This window comes from Gossypium raimondii, chromosome 10, assembly GCF_025698545.1.
Source record: "Gossypium raimondii isolate GPD5lz chromosome 10, ASM2569854v1, whole genome shotgun sequence".
Classification (NCBI taxonomy): domain Eukaryota; kingdom Viridiplantae; phylum Streptophyta; class Magnoliopsida; order Malvales; family Malvaceae; genus Gossypium; species Gossypium raimondii.
In genome coordinates, this window is record NC_068574.1 from 7,745,293 (window position 1) to 7,760,401 (window position 15,109).

At 30.4% G+C, this 15,109-nt stretch overlaps 1 protein-coding gene across 1 annotated transcript; it reads right to left on the reverse strand.

Annotated features, from left to right (window-relative positions):
* Positions 1–6,186: 6,186 nt before the first annotated feature.
* On the reverse strand, positions 6,187–9,920 carry LOC105777141 (uncharacterized). The gene is made up of 2 exons (XM_012600225.2): positions 9,771–9,920; positions 6,187–9,668 (listed from the first exon to the last, which is right to left on the reverse strand). The coding sequence occupies exon 2, from the start codon at positions 9,494–9,496 to the stop codon at positions 6,308–6,310; it is 3,189 nt and encodes a 1,062-aa protein (XP_012455679.1). The 5' UTR covers positions 9,497–9,668; positions 9,771–9,920; the 3' UTR covers positions 6,187–6,307.
* Between the last annotated feature and the right edge of the window lie 5,189 nt (positions 9,921–15,109).

Below are 15,109 nucleotides of genomic sequence, written 5' to 3' on the forward strand. Positions count from 1 at the left end.
TATAAGACTTTTGTCTTGTAATAAACCTTTAGTCTTTAACTCAATACTTAAAGAAGTCCTAACATTTAATCTGCACTCAAACAAACTCCAAACTCATCTTAACATAAATTAACCTTTTACTTGAAAATATATAAATACTTATTTAAACAAAGCAATATATTTGAGGGACTTTTTAAAATTTTACCCAAAATAAAAGGTCAAATTCTTTTGTACCATGGATGCCCAAAATAAAGTTATACAGTCACTTGTTCTAAAGTGGTATTTGCCATTCGAAATTTAAAATTTCCATAGATAATATATAAAATAAATTTTATTAATAAAAATAAAAGTATAATTAATATTTTATTTTATTTTAAAATCCACTCAAATGAATAATTAATTAGGATTTTTAACAAGTGAAATATTATATTTTAGCTCATATAGATTTGGACTAGATTGTCTTCAGATTCAAATTATTTCGAGTTTGGACTAGCTCGGACTCGAATGTTCTCAGGCTCAGATTCTTTCCAAGCTTAGGGTTTCCAGATTCAAGTCTTTTCAAATTTAGATTTTTTTTCAAACTCTAATTGTTCCGGATTCAACAGAGGTTCAAGTTGGGCGGGTGGACTTGAATAGATTCAAATAATTTTGATGTTTTATAAATTATATTTCAAACCTAATAATTACTTTTACTTTAACATTACGATAACACATACAAATTCACTTCTTATAGATAAAATATTATATATATTATTTTAATAGAAAATTGTATATAACATAACTAAAAATATAAGATATAATAATTTTATAAACATAATTAATATTATTATATGATATGTATATCAACTTTTATGCAATATTTTTTTGTTTATTTGTAGGTAACATTTATGGTTATATGATACATATATAATTTTTATTTATTTGAATTATTATCTAGAATTTATATAAGGCACAAATTTGAATTTCGGTAAAATTTTAAATTGACAAAATAATCTTTATTATCTATTATGTTACTAAGTTCACATTTAAATATTTTTATTTTATTATTAAATTTTAAATATTAAAATATATTTATTATATTTAGTCTTAAGAGTTAAAAAATTTAGAATTTTTAAAAAAATCAATTAAATTCATAAAAGATTCAACTACGCCCTTCGATAATGAAAACCGTCATTGATCAATTTAATTGTTAATAGACACATGCAATTGACAAAATCAATTAGAAGCTAACATGTGGCATGCCACATACCATATACATTAAAAAAACTAGTATCCTAAAAATTATAAGGAAAGAAATTAAAAAATACACGTAGAATGAAACTGGACAAATAAACTTCCAAGTTTATTTGAATATAGACATTTATTTGTCTAGTTCATTCTAGATGTCCCTCAAGATATCATAAAAAATTATAAAATTTTTAAGAAGCTGTAACAAATTATTTAAAATAAAAAATATTAAAAATCATAATGATTATCAGTAATTAATAAAAATTGTCCATGTACCCTTGTATACCCCATTTTGTTTTGTTATAACGGTTTTAGAGGCTACTAAAATGAATACAAAAGTCGTGTTATTTGATCAGTTTCATAATTCAAATAATTTAATATTCATCAAAATATCTCAATTTAACAAGAAATATTATTTTAAGAGGGTTTCATGATATTTTTCATATGAATTATGGGTACAATAAATATATACAAATTTTAAATTTTCATTAACCCAAAGTTTAACAAATTTGGTAAGTAAATTTGATTTCATATATTAAATTAATATATTGGATCATTATATATTTTATGTAATAATTAAAATTAAATTTTGCAACTCTGAATACTTATTATGCATATATAATAATTGCATTAAAATTTATTTTATATTCATTTTAAAATTTAACATAAAAGATTTATTGTTAATTATAAATCTAAATATAATTATATAATATTTAAAATATATTTTCATAAATTTAATAGTTATCATTTTTATTTTAAATATCATCATATAATTAGATTAATTATTAGGTTAAAATATCCTAGAAGTCCCTATCTTTTGTAAATTTAGAATTTAGTCCTTGTACTTTTTTTAGGAATTTAGTCTTGCTTTTCGATTTCAAAATTCAAGTTCAATCGTTAAATTTATTTTGTTCAATTTAAGTTTATTATAACGTCACTTTTTAGTTGCATGACTTACAAATGAGTATTTTTATTTATTTCAAAATATCAACAATTAGACTTGAATTTTGAAATCGAAAAGTATTAGACTAAATTATTGGAAATAAAAATATAGTGACTAAATTTTAAATTTGTGAGGAGTACAAAGACTTATGGCATATTTTAACCTAATTATTGATGTTAATTTGTTACAAATTCAGACTTTTGGGGTTTTAGATTAGATCTCTCTCGAGCTTGGGCTCAAGTCGATTTTAGGCTCGGGCTCTCTTAAATTCATATTTTTGCATATTCAAATCGTTACAAGATGAGATTGACGTAAACGAATTTTCAGGCTTATTTTGCCATGATTATAGATAAAGAGAGATAGATTTAAATGTTAATTTATCCTTAGCTTTTACATACCTTTTCAAACGGCCTTATAAGTCACGTGAGCAGGTGGTCGTATCAATATGAACATTAAGAAAAAAAAAAACACAAGAAAAGGTAGGAAATTAATGGAAAACACAACCACGCCATTTTCTTTACTTTTTATTTTCCTCCCAATTAATGCTACTTCCCAACTTCCATCTTGCAAATTAAATGGAACTCTTCATAATTTATATTTTCTTTTTCATTTTTGCATTTTTTTCCCATTTTGTAATCTTATTTAATATAAATATTTTTTAACATATCTATATTTATTTATTTTTATGCATAAAGAGGAATAATAAAAATAGGATTTGAACATTAGTCCTTAAAATGGATGATGATACCGACAATGCCTTCTTGCAAGGGAATTCATCTAACTTAACCGTCCTCCTCGTTATTGTTTGGGAATTGCCAACCCTTTTAATTTAAACATTTAACTTTTAGGATTCTATCAAATGCACCCAAATCCCACTCATCCTTCATCTAACATTATAAACTAATTATATAATAATCGAATTTTTACGAAAGTAATTAAATGAAAGCTAAATTTTTTAAAGTGTTCAAATAATTATCATTTTTTCGAAAGTGTTTAAATAAGAGTTTTTCTAATGTAGTATATCAAGTTTCAATTTATATTTATATTTTTTCTTCCTTTTGAAGTAACATATGATTCAGTTGTTATGTATTTTATTCTAACTTAACTTTTAATCTACGACCTTTATATAATCATTTTAAAAAGTTTGACCTCGTAAATAACCCTAAAATTTGGGTTCTTTGAGCATTTTAACTTATTAAAAGAAACTCAAACCCCACCCTTCTCTAATAAATTTAATTAGCCTGCACAACTCAATTATAAAATTATTAAAAATATTTATGTTTTATAAAGAAAAAATTTTATTTTGAGGATAATGTTCTTCTTTTATATTTTAATTTACTCAACAATTTTTAAATGGAAGCATTTAAAACATATAAAATTTTAAGTTTATAACCTAGAAAATCTAGATAGATTGTGATGACTTTCAATGTTTTGGTTTTCAAAACTTATGATTTCGGTAACCAATTTTAAGAAAATAAATTCAAAGTTTTAGTACTGTATTTAATTTTTAAATTCATTTTTTACATTGTCGAAATATCAAATAAATTTTGAGTTTGAATGGTTTCAAGTAAGCTAAATACTCATGAAGTTTAAAATTTATCGAAATTTTATTTTAATTGTTTTTGTATAAGAATATATTTTATATACGTTTACAACATTACAAGTATTAATATGATATTTTCTAGCCCTATCAATAGGGTTAAATGTTGGCCATGTATTTTGTGCTTAGAACTGGTTTCAACCATGCCATTGGGGTTAATTGTGGTTTTTGTTTTGCATTATTGTTACTAAAGTTAATTGTGATTTTTGACATTCGTTACCGGGATTAAGGGTGAACATAGCTGTAAAAAGGAGTTGATTTTTATCCATTGATATATTTAGAAACTATTAATTTGTATTTATTATAGTTTTGACACGAAATATGTTTTTGAATTATTTTATTACAGATTGCCTATAAAGTTTGCACTTCTGTATTTTTAACTAAATATTTTTTCTGTATTCCGACTTAACCCAACCAAAGGAAATGTCGGTTGCTTACTGAGTAACTTTGACTTTAGTCTTAGTCATGGGAAGTGGAGGGTGTGGTGATTTTAGATATTATTACATTTCTTTAAAATTTTCAAAAAGTTTCAAATTTTTAGATTGTTGATGCTATTAGACCATTGAAAGTTTAAGTTGTATTTCGATAGGTTTTTTTAACTTACAAAATTTATAAATGTTATATGAAATTATGGTTATAATTTCTTTTAAAATGTTTTGGCTTAATCGAATTTTAGTTACTTAGTGATATCTTTATTATGCGAAGATCTCGTTATATTTATAAATTTAACTGTCATTTCAACTAAAGTCACATTTAATTTTTGTTATTATATAGTTTTTTATTCCCATCATAGGTGTGGTATAATCCAGTATTATTTATATCTATTTGGTTTGATTATCATATTGTGTATTCATAGGAGAATAAAGAAGTTGTGATTTCATGGGAGGATTGTTGGTAAAAATACCATAGAAGTCTTTGTATTAAGAATTGGAATGCATTTTGACCCTTCTACCAAAAAAAAGACAAATTAGTTATTGAATGTTAAATTAAATAACAAATTAATTCTTCCGTTAAAAATTCCATTCATTTCTTCTATTAAAAATTGGTCTTTATATGTCAGAATGAGGTAGACATGACGTTGGCATGCCATGTATTATTGTCTGATTATTTTGTCAACCATGCTAATTTTTAACTATAAAAATGTTTAAAACTTTTAACAGAAATGATCAGTTTGCTCTTTGATCTAACCTACAATGACTAATTTTTTGAATATAGGGGGCAAAATAAAATCTAACTCTTAGTACAAGAACCTCCATGATACTTTTGCATAGAATTACTTTTTTTTCTTTTTCTTTATAGAATTGTCTTTTGTTTTTATTATACTTTTTTAAAAGGTTAATATTTAGTATTTTTTAATTCCCAAGGAACTTAAGAAAACTGCCATGTGTTTCTTCTTAGATTTTTTTTAATATTTTACTAAATCATTAACTTATCAACCTCCTAACCAAGTTTGCATCAAATAATTTTCCTTTTTAAAAATGTGTATGTTATTTTTGTATCATGGTTGTGTTTATACTATTTTATATAGGGGAAATATTTGGTACAGTGCTAGTGGAGTTTTTAAACTTCACAAGTAGAGTCAGGGTGTTGGCAAGTGTTCTATAAATGTATAAATAAATATTAAAAAAAGATAAATAATAATTTTTTAAATCTCTTTGTGGATTAAAGAAAATATATTGTGACTATATTAAATATAAATTAATATTAAGTAGATTTTGACACATTTCCATATGGATGTTATATTTACGTTATTTTTCATTTAATTTGCATAGTTTGTTGTGGTTAAATTTGAAAACTAATTTGTTTATTTATTTTGTGTTTGTGTTGTACTTATTCGTTACATGTTTTATATAATTTGTTATAGTAATTTAATAGGGTTAGTGCAAGTTTTTATCTCTGAAATAAGTAATTAGATTCACTTTCGTACTTATATTTTTCTTTTAAATAATAACATGATATAATATTATATTTTATATTTTTCAAGTTTAAAGACTGTCAAAATAGGTTTAATTGTCAAGTTTAGATATCAAAAAGACAAAAAGAAAAATTAATATTTTTAAAGCATTATATTATTTAATTTGAATTTGGATGGAAAAGTGCCACCAAACCCATAAACTGGTTTGCTTTATTTTATGTTTGATGATAGATTTCGCAAAGTATGGCAAGTGATATTTGGGCTTACACATTGCAGTCTATCATAAAGCAAGTTTAGATTTCCAGAGAAACAGAATATATATGGATTAATTTTTTATAGAACACATTCACTGCCTGGGAAAATTAACCATATCATCAACAATAGATCATAGCATAATAGGTTTCATATTGGATAGCATTTTAATTATTGTTAGATACAACTCCAAGTAGAATTTGCAAATACACCCTCAGAAGTGCAGCAATAATATCCTGATATTAAACAAAAGATAAAGGCAAGGTCAAGTTCAGAAATTTGTTTTTGATTTCTATTGATTAAAATATGCAGGATAGATGCCAACATGTTATACTTAGAAAACAAACACATTCACACATGTTTCTGTCAGTAATGTTGAGAAGGAATTTAACTATTCTTCATCATCCTCATCCTCTAGCTTATTTGAGGTACTCTGGTTAACATCAGAGGCAAGCTCAGCTTCAAAAGGCTTGGAAGACAACCTCTCATAAGCTCTTGATCTTGCAGGAAGAAGCCTACATTGCCTGAAGGTCAGAATCTGGCTAAGCTGATCATAGTTCCACCTTTGCTGACAATAGGCGACTGCAGCAAGCAAAACTGCTGTGATGGGAATGGCAACATCCCCAAAATTTGAGAAGAAGTCCAATGTCGGATTTACAAACTCGTACTCCTCTGCAAAGTAAGGATTGGGAACTGGAGCTCTTATATAGTCGTATAAATGAGGGAGAAGTCTGACCACTGTAATCCCAATGAAATAGAGTTTCCTCAGAGGTTTACAATCGGTTTGCCACATCAAGTTACCAATGACTTGGGGGAGCAAGAAGAAATCTTGAACCAGGCCAATATACTCCTCTAGTTCAATTTGCCATTCCCGTAGTGTTCGGGAACGGCCCCTTGAATCTATAAACCTATCGGTTTGAAGCGGCATCTGTCTGGTTTTAACAGCATGAATGATCAGAACAATTATGTACCCAATGCCATGTATGGTAAGGGTTGCAATAAGTACTCGCTTGTCACTTGGGACACGATGTGATTCAAGTGGGGATCGTGAAAGTAATCTGATCCGAGATTTCCACACCTTCTGGCAGAGCCTCAGAGTCAAAAGGAACATCACCAGCACGAGAAGCTTCACCGTGTAATCAATCAAATTCAGCCACTGACTCTTCTCAAGGTCATAAGATTGCATTTCATAAGAATCAGAAGCCTCTCTTTTAAAGAGAGCTTCGGCACCAGTAATAAGAGGAAGACTATACCCAAGGGCTTGGACACCCAGCATAACAAGGGAAATAAAAGGAGAGGAATCAACATCCTGATTGAGGTAAAACAGCTGACTAGAAATGCAAGCAACTGCAAATGAAAGAGTCAAAACACAGAGGATTCCCTCAATACCCCGCCGAGAGAGAATATCTTCCCTCTGCTTCCTGTACATAATTGGCAGAGTCTGAAGCTTAATCATTCCAAAATATAGTGGGTCATCTTCAGGTCTCTGACTAGATATGGAGATTCTTGCAGTTGGGTTGAACAACCACCGTGCAGTAGTTGGTGGGTAAGACACTATGACTTCGATCAAGCAATCCAACCCCGATTCTAGATCAATGGTCTGAGATAAGATCTTCCATGAAGCTCGAACATCCCTGCAGCCAACAAGATACATCCTTCCAAAATGCGGATCATAAAGACCCTCCAGAAAAAGAACAGAAAAATTGCTATAATCTTTTCCAATAATGGTTAGTTGAGCTGATACATTCAAAAGGAGCTGCTTTTCGGTGTATTCAGCTTTAGTGCGGTAAGGTGTCTCTCCTGCAGTTGTCACATTTCTTGAATACCAATAGCGCCCGAACAAAGGACCAATTGAGAAAATATCCATCTGAATATCAACTCTCGGAGGATGAGAATTTGAAAAAGGATCAGGAACAGCAGAGATTTGAAGGGTCAGATCTTCTGCAAGAAAAGAAAGGCTGGACAAAAAGTCATCAGTGTCGTCTAGTTTAGGAAATTGCAGCAAGGATTTCTTGACAAGAGTTCCAAAACTGAAGGGCTCATTTTTTTCTAGGATTGCACCAGCTGATTGGATTTTTGAGTAACTATAATAAGGATGTGACACTCTGAAATAATTCCACAGCTCTGAGGGCCTCACTAACCTTTCAAATGATAAAGGGTAGTATTGCTTATTACTTCTATCAATACTCGAAATACTCCCAAAAATAATGCTTCGCTGCTTTAAGGAGAACGACAGAGGAACATACAAACATATACGAGAGTTACAGCTACTCCCTTCTGCATCTACTATGCCAAGACAACCAACCATGCAAAGCTGCCCGCTGGAAGAATTCCAGATTCCTTCAGCAGCTAGAGTCATGTTGCTAAGCCCAGACCTCCATTGCACTCTATACTGATCCTCCGATGCAGGAGTGGCCCGAAAAACTGCAGCAACTCTTGCCACACTATCATTTCGATGCCCACTAGTTGGCTTGCACCTGACATCCTGCATGTAAAGCATGACATCCTTGAAGCTCCCATTTGTGGCTTTAATCTCTTGATCTGATACAAAAGGACCCAGCTTACTACAGTAGTCGTCTGCGCCGTCGCATTTCCAGTTTGGCACAACAGTGAAAGGTCCACTATTAGTAACTTTCTCAAGAATTGCACAGAAACTACCTCCTTTGTAAACACTGATGCCAGAACTCATCAAGTTATCTCGATATGGATAAGGATCACATGCCTTGGATACAATCTTCTCAGACCCAAATTCATATTTTGTCGACTTGAGCATCTGTCCCAAAATGTGAACCTGATCAAAGTACTTAGCATTTGACTTTGGATTTAAACTTTTCAACTCCCCTCGTATCACCTTATTTGTCAAAGTATGTGTCAAGGGGTAGCGAAGAACAAGCAATATTTGATCATCTTGCAAAAGGGGTACCTGGTTGTTGTTTTGATCAGAGTCCTTCACCCATTCCCATGGATTGCTCGAGTCAGACTCCCGAGATGGCAACATTGCATCCCCTAACAAACACATCACTCTTTCTCCACCATTCCGTTTGTTTTCCATATAAATCCCTTCGAATGAAATCGCAAGCTGAGTATGAGCAGGCCATATCTGAAATCGAGGACTACCCTTGTATGGCCTCTCCGCAAATGAAGTATCCAGTGTTATGCCCAACATCAAAATGCCACTGACACTTACATACTTCTTAGTCCGATGTTTGTGATCGACATTTGTGATCCAGAAAGAAGATATATTAGAGGGAGGCTGTGACAAATTCTTAGGGATATCTCTATCATCAAATGGCATAATAGGAGCATCACCAACATCCTGCCACCAATCCCCATACCCGAAATTGAGCTCCTCTTTTATATCAGCTATCCTATTATCTTCAGCTTTGAATTCAGAAGCTGATGATAGAACTGATTTACAATGTTTCTTTACCTCACCAATTCTTTCATAATTGTGTTCCACTTCCATAGAAGATTCTTTTTTAAACTCAAACTCCACTTCTGGAACATAATTTGTCAACCCTAAGATAAACATCTCGCACATTATACAAACAACAACAACAGCCACATATACACTCCTCATGGTTCTAAAAATTTTCAATATTCAATCTCTTTTCTCAATATTTCTCAGCTACCCACTTCCTAGAAACCATTAAAAATCAAAACCCAATTTCTCAAAGAACAAAACGAAGAATACAGCAGTTTTGCTGCGTCCGAACCAAAACTGAAGTTGTAGTCACTACATAAGCATTGATCTACAGCAAGAGCATCGGATTCGAGCTTATAGCTAGGTGGGTGGTTTTGCAAATTCAATGAACAAAATTTAGTAGAATAAAAAGAAAAGAAAGAAAACAAACCTGAAATTTTGGTAGTGACAGTTCAAGCTGTTGCAAAGATTTCTGGGAACTTCAGTTGGTGAAACTTTGGATCTAAGAGAATGCTTAAAATGAAAGACTTGGAAAGTGGTTGTAGCGTAAGAGGTCAACTTCTATTTCTGTCTGTTTGTCTTTTTTGTTTTTTTTCTTTCCTTTTTTGGCCTTTAATTAATTTCACCCAAACCATATTCATACTTCATTAAGTTTCTCTATTCAATTAATTTTTCTCATTAATAATTTTCGTTATTGATTATGTTCAAATAAATTGGTAGATGTATCACTAGCTAATTTTTTTTAATCTAATATTTTTATCATACAAATTATTAAAAATCACAAAATTATTAAAATATAAAAATAATCAAAAATATAAAAATTATTAAATTTAAAAATTTAAAATATATATAAAATTGATATAAACTTACAAATATTAAATATTATAAAAATATAAAATAATCTAATAAATTATAAAATAATAAAATATGTTTAAAATTTTATAAAACGTATTAAAATTCTCTAAAAATCTTTAAAATTATAAATATATATATATTAAAATTTATATAAACTTATAAAAATTACTAAAAAAACATAAAAAAAAACTTGAATTGGATCGGATTGGATCAACCGGTTGGACTAATCAAACGAAAATTAACAAAGATATCATCCATTAGACTGGTTGACTTGGGAACCAAACGGTTGAACCAATTTTTTTAATATATTTTTTTTTTATTTTTAATGTTTTATTTAATTGATTTGGACAGATCAATCGAACTGCAAATAGGTGGTCTGATCGAATCAACCACTGATCTTATTCTGAAAACCTTGATTAGAATATTTCATTTTGACATATGGTAATAGTCGGATAATGAAATTTTGGTTTGATAAAAATATTAAAAGAATAAAAAATAGGTTCAACCGCCCGATTCCCAGGCCAACCGGTCTAATGGCTTTCCCCAAACCGGTACCCTTGTCGATTTTGGGCTAACCGATCCAATTCAAGCTTTTAATATATTTTTATAATTTTTTTTACAATTTTTATTATTTTTAAAGAATTCTAATACATTTTTATTTTAAATATTTTAAATAAATTTTATTAATTTTTATATGTTATAATATTTATAATATTTTTATATTTTATAATATTTAATAAGTTTATATCAATTTTAATATTTTTAATATTTAATTTTTTAATAATGTTTTCTAATTTTTATAACTTTTATCTAATTTTTATAATTTTATGATAAAAATATTAGATTAAACCGAAGCTATTATATGTCACCATTTGATTGGTCCATTAATTTATTTTAACAATAACGTGATCAATGATGAAAATCATTAACAACAGGACTTAATTGATTATTTTAGTTAACAACAGGAGCTTAATTGGGTACGAATTTGATACAAGAGTTTAATTTTTTTTTATCATTTTTAAGGACTTTATGACAAATAAGCCTATTTTTAAATAAATATATATATATTATCAAATTTCACTCTTGTTTTTTCTCATTGGGTTTTGAAAGTGGACAAGAAACTTTAAAAGCCCAATAACAAGAAAATTGAGCCTAAATCCAACCCCAAGCACCCTTTATCTCCAGCATTAAATAACAAGCCTATGATTGATCTTTTAAAATATAGTTCTCTGTTGAAGCTTTAGGTTGCTAAGCAATGATATGGCAGTTAACATAGAAAAATAATGATATGACGATTGGCATGCCGTATGACATGAAAAAAGTTGACGTGAAGAACTTAAAAGATCTTTTAATAATTTTACTAGGTTGTTAAGTATGATTCTTATTTTCAGTCTTCTAGTTAAACTCTGTTTATTTGTTTCAATCAAACACTGATTAGTTTAGATTATTTTATTATTATTTGACATATGAATTTAGCCTATAGAAAAAACACCCATTTAGAGATTAAAACTCATAACAAATTTAGAGAATTTTGTGTTTACGTTTTGAGGGTTCTTTATTTTCGGGGTTTAGGGTTTAGTTTTATCTCCATCTTTTGTACTCTTCGTTCTTTTGCCATTATAGTAAAATTATCTTTGCCAGTGATTTTTTATCCTCTTTGAAGGGGCTTTTTCACGTTAAATTTGTGTGTTTAATTTCTCAATTTATTCCGCTATTTTTGTTACTTGTTGCTTAATTGGATCGATCCCTAACAAGTGATATCAGAGCTAGTTCAATTTTCATAGATCAGCCCATTCAGATATGGCAGCAACAAGGTTTGAAATTGAGAAGTTCGATGGTAAGACAAATTTCAATTTGTGGCAAGTTCGGATGATGGCAATTCTAGTTCAATCCGATTTGAAAAAGGTTGTTACCGGGAAAAAGCTTGAGAATCTAAATAAAACAGAATGGGAAGAGCTTGATGAAAAGGCCTTGTCTGCAATCTAGTTGTGCCTCGCGAATACGGTATTGCAGGAGGTATTGATGGAGAAGACCTCATCCGCCTTGTGGAAAAGGTTAGAAACTTTTTATGCGACTAAGTCTCTGGCTAATCGTTTAGTGTTGAAACAACGTCTATTTACGTTTTGCATGAACGAAGGTGAGCTTCTTAGAGATCACATCAGTCAATTCATTACTCTTTTAAATGATTTAAAGAACATTGAGGTTCATATTGATGATGATGATCAAGCTATGCTATTTTGTTGTCTTTACCCCATTCATACAAGTCTTTTAGGGAAATCCTGATTTATGGCAGAGACAAACTCGCGTTTGAAGATGTGAAGGGTCATTTGTTGAGTAGAGACAAACTCGACAATGAGCTTCATTTGGATAGCAAGGCAGATAGGCAAGCTTCCGTTTTGATGGCATCAAAGAAACGAGACAAAATGTGTCACTATTGTAAAAAGTTAGGTCACGTCAAAGCAGATTGTTATAAACTGCGAAATAAAAGAGTTGATGAGAGTAACGAGGAAGATGTAGTTGGTGCTAATTTGATCGATGAAAGCGGTGATGATTTCTTGTTAGTGTCAACGAGCGATAACTCCAAGTTCATGTCCGAGTGGATCTTAGATTCGGGATGTTCTTTCCACATGTGTCCTAATAGAGAATGGTTCTCCACATACAGTTTGGTTGAAGGTGGAGTTGTGCGCATGGGAAACGATTCATCTAGTAAGGTAATTGGTATTGGTACTGTTAAAATTAGGATACACGATGGGACGATAGGACACTCTCAGATGTCAGGTATTTACCTGATTTACGAAAGAATCTCATCTCCTTGAGTATTTTAAACTTGAAAGGATGCAGAATCAACATCGAGTCAAGCGACATTAAAGTATCTCGTGGAGCTCTTGTTTTATTAAAAGGTAAAAGAACTGACAGTCTTTATATTCTGGAAGGTTTTACAGTGACCGGTGAAATCGGATGTCCCTCGTCCGTTACAGAGTCGAAGTCAACTCGTTTGGAGTGGAGGAAACTTGGTCATAGGAGGGAAAAATGTATGACCGTTTCGTTGAAGAGAGGTTCTCTTTTGGATGCAGGTTTTGAAAATTTAGGGCACTGTGTTCATGAAAATTAGACCCGGGTTAGTTTTGATTTGGCAGTGTACAAGTCAAAAGCTAAAAGTCTTCCAATTTCTAAGCACAGATTCGACTCAGTTAATTCCCTGCATAGTTCAAGATAGGCTCGTGGCGGGCTTTGGCAAAGATGGCATTGAAGAAATATGAGTCAATGTGGAGATTTGTTAAGTATGACTCCTATTTTCAGTCAAATTTAAGAAATAATCTTCTAGTTAAACTCTGTTTATTTGTTTCAATCAAACACTGATTAGTTTAGATTATTTTATTATTATTTGACATATGAATTTAGCCTATAAATAAGGTCTTTTACAACCTTAGAAAAAACACCCATTTAGAGATTAAAACTCATAACACATTTAGAGAATTTTGTGTTTACGTTTTGAGGGTTCTTTGTTTTCGGGATTTGGGGTTTAGTTTTATCCCCATCTTTTGTACTCTTCATTCTTTTGCCATTATAGTAAAATTATCTTTCCCCGTAGTTTTTTATCCTCTTTGGAGGGGTTTTTCCACGTTAAATTTGTGTGTTCAATTTCTCAATTTATTCCGCTATTTTTGTTACTTGTTGCTTAATTGGGTCGATCCTTAACAAATTTTAAAGGAGCAACTCTTCATCAACAACAAGCTTCTGATAGGTCCTAATATCATTTCCAACGAAGCCTCTTAAGGCTCTAGTGCCCTATTGGGCGTAGGCTTTCCAAAGGCCTTTTTGTCATTTTTTGGTAAAGCCTCTTAAGGCTCCAGTGCCTTGCTGGTCAAAGCCTCTAAAGGCTCCAATATCATTTCCAGCATAGGCATATCAAGCTTCGAACAAAGCCTTTTAAGGCTCTAGCACCCTATCACGCACGCGTGGCCTTTTAAGGTTTCGGCTTACTAAAAAGCGACTGCTAGCCCTTCTAGGCATAGCCTTTTAAGGTTTCAATGGATAACACAAAGTTCATTTCATATCTACTTTTATGGAATCCACTCATGTTAGTACAAATCTCAGGTGAAGAAAATCTAGAACACACAAACGGAACTCGAACGGAAAAAGAAGAAATAGGACAAGGCTTCAAGGCGTGTATCAAGTTACTAACTTTAAGGTTATATTCGCCCCCACCTATTTTCGGTGTGCAAATGAGTTCCAAGTAAATTAACCTCGAGGGTACGATAAAGCCAATGACTATTTGTGTTTTGCACTGACGAGAATAGCCCACTACACACTGAGCAATGTATGACAAGAAACTCAATTTCTATAAAGGATTTTTGCAGTAATACTTTATAGAATAATCTAATAATATTAGAAAATGAAGGAAGGAAAGAAAGAATATTAGAATTTGTTGGTGTGATTTCCAAATGAAATCTCATTCCTATTTATAGGAATTTTCATGTCTCCTCATAGAGGCATCTTTCAATAGGTGTCTTTCTGAATAATAATGTCTTTAAAATAAACACATAATTATTAATTTAATATTATAACTATTCAAATAATATTATTTAAATAGTTATAATTCTTTTCAAAAATCAAATAATATAACTTTTGATTAATTACACACATTCATTTATAGTTATTGGAACACTATAAATATTTGAAAATAGTCCAACAACTCATTCGGTGAATCCCTTCATCGGAGAGTTCATTATATATCTATTCTTTCAAAGTTCAATCATTCAAATGAACCCCTTCATTGAAGTGTTCACTACATATATCTATTCTTACAAAGATCATCATTTACTTATTTCATCTATTTAGGTGAACATCTCAAGAGAGAGTTCATTATATATATACCTCATTTATCTAGGCGTACCCTTGTAAAGAAGAATC

Excerpts from the sequence above, each read along its gene's own strand:
- LOC105777141 (XM_012600225.2), bottom strand. The coding sequence starts at position 9,496 with ATGAGGAGTGTATATGTGGCTGTTGTTGTTGTTTGTATAATGTGCGAG.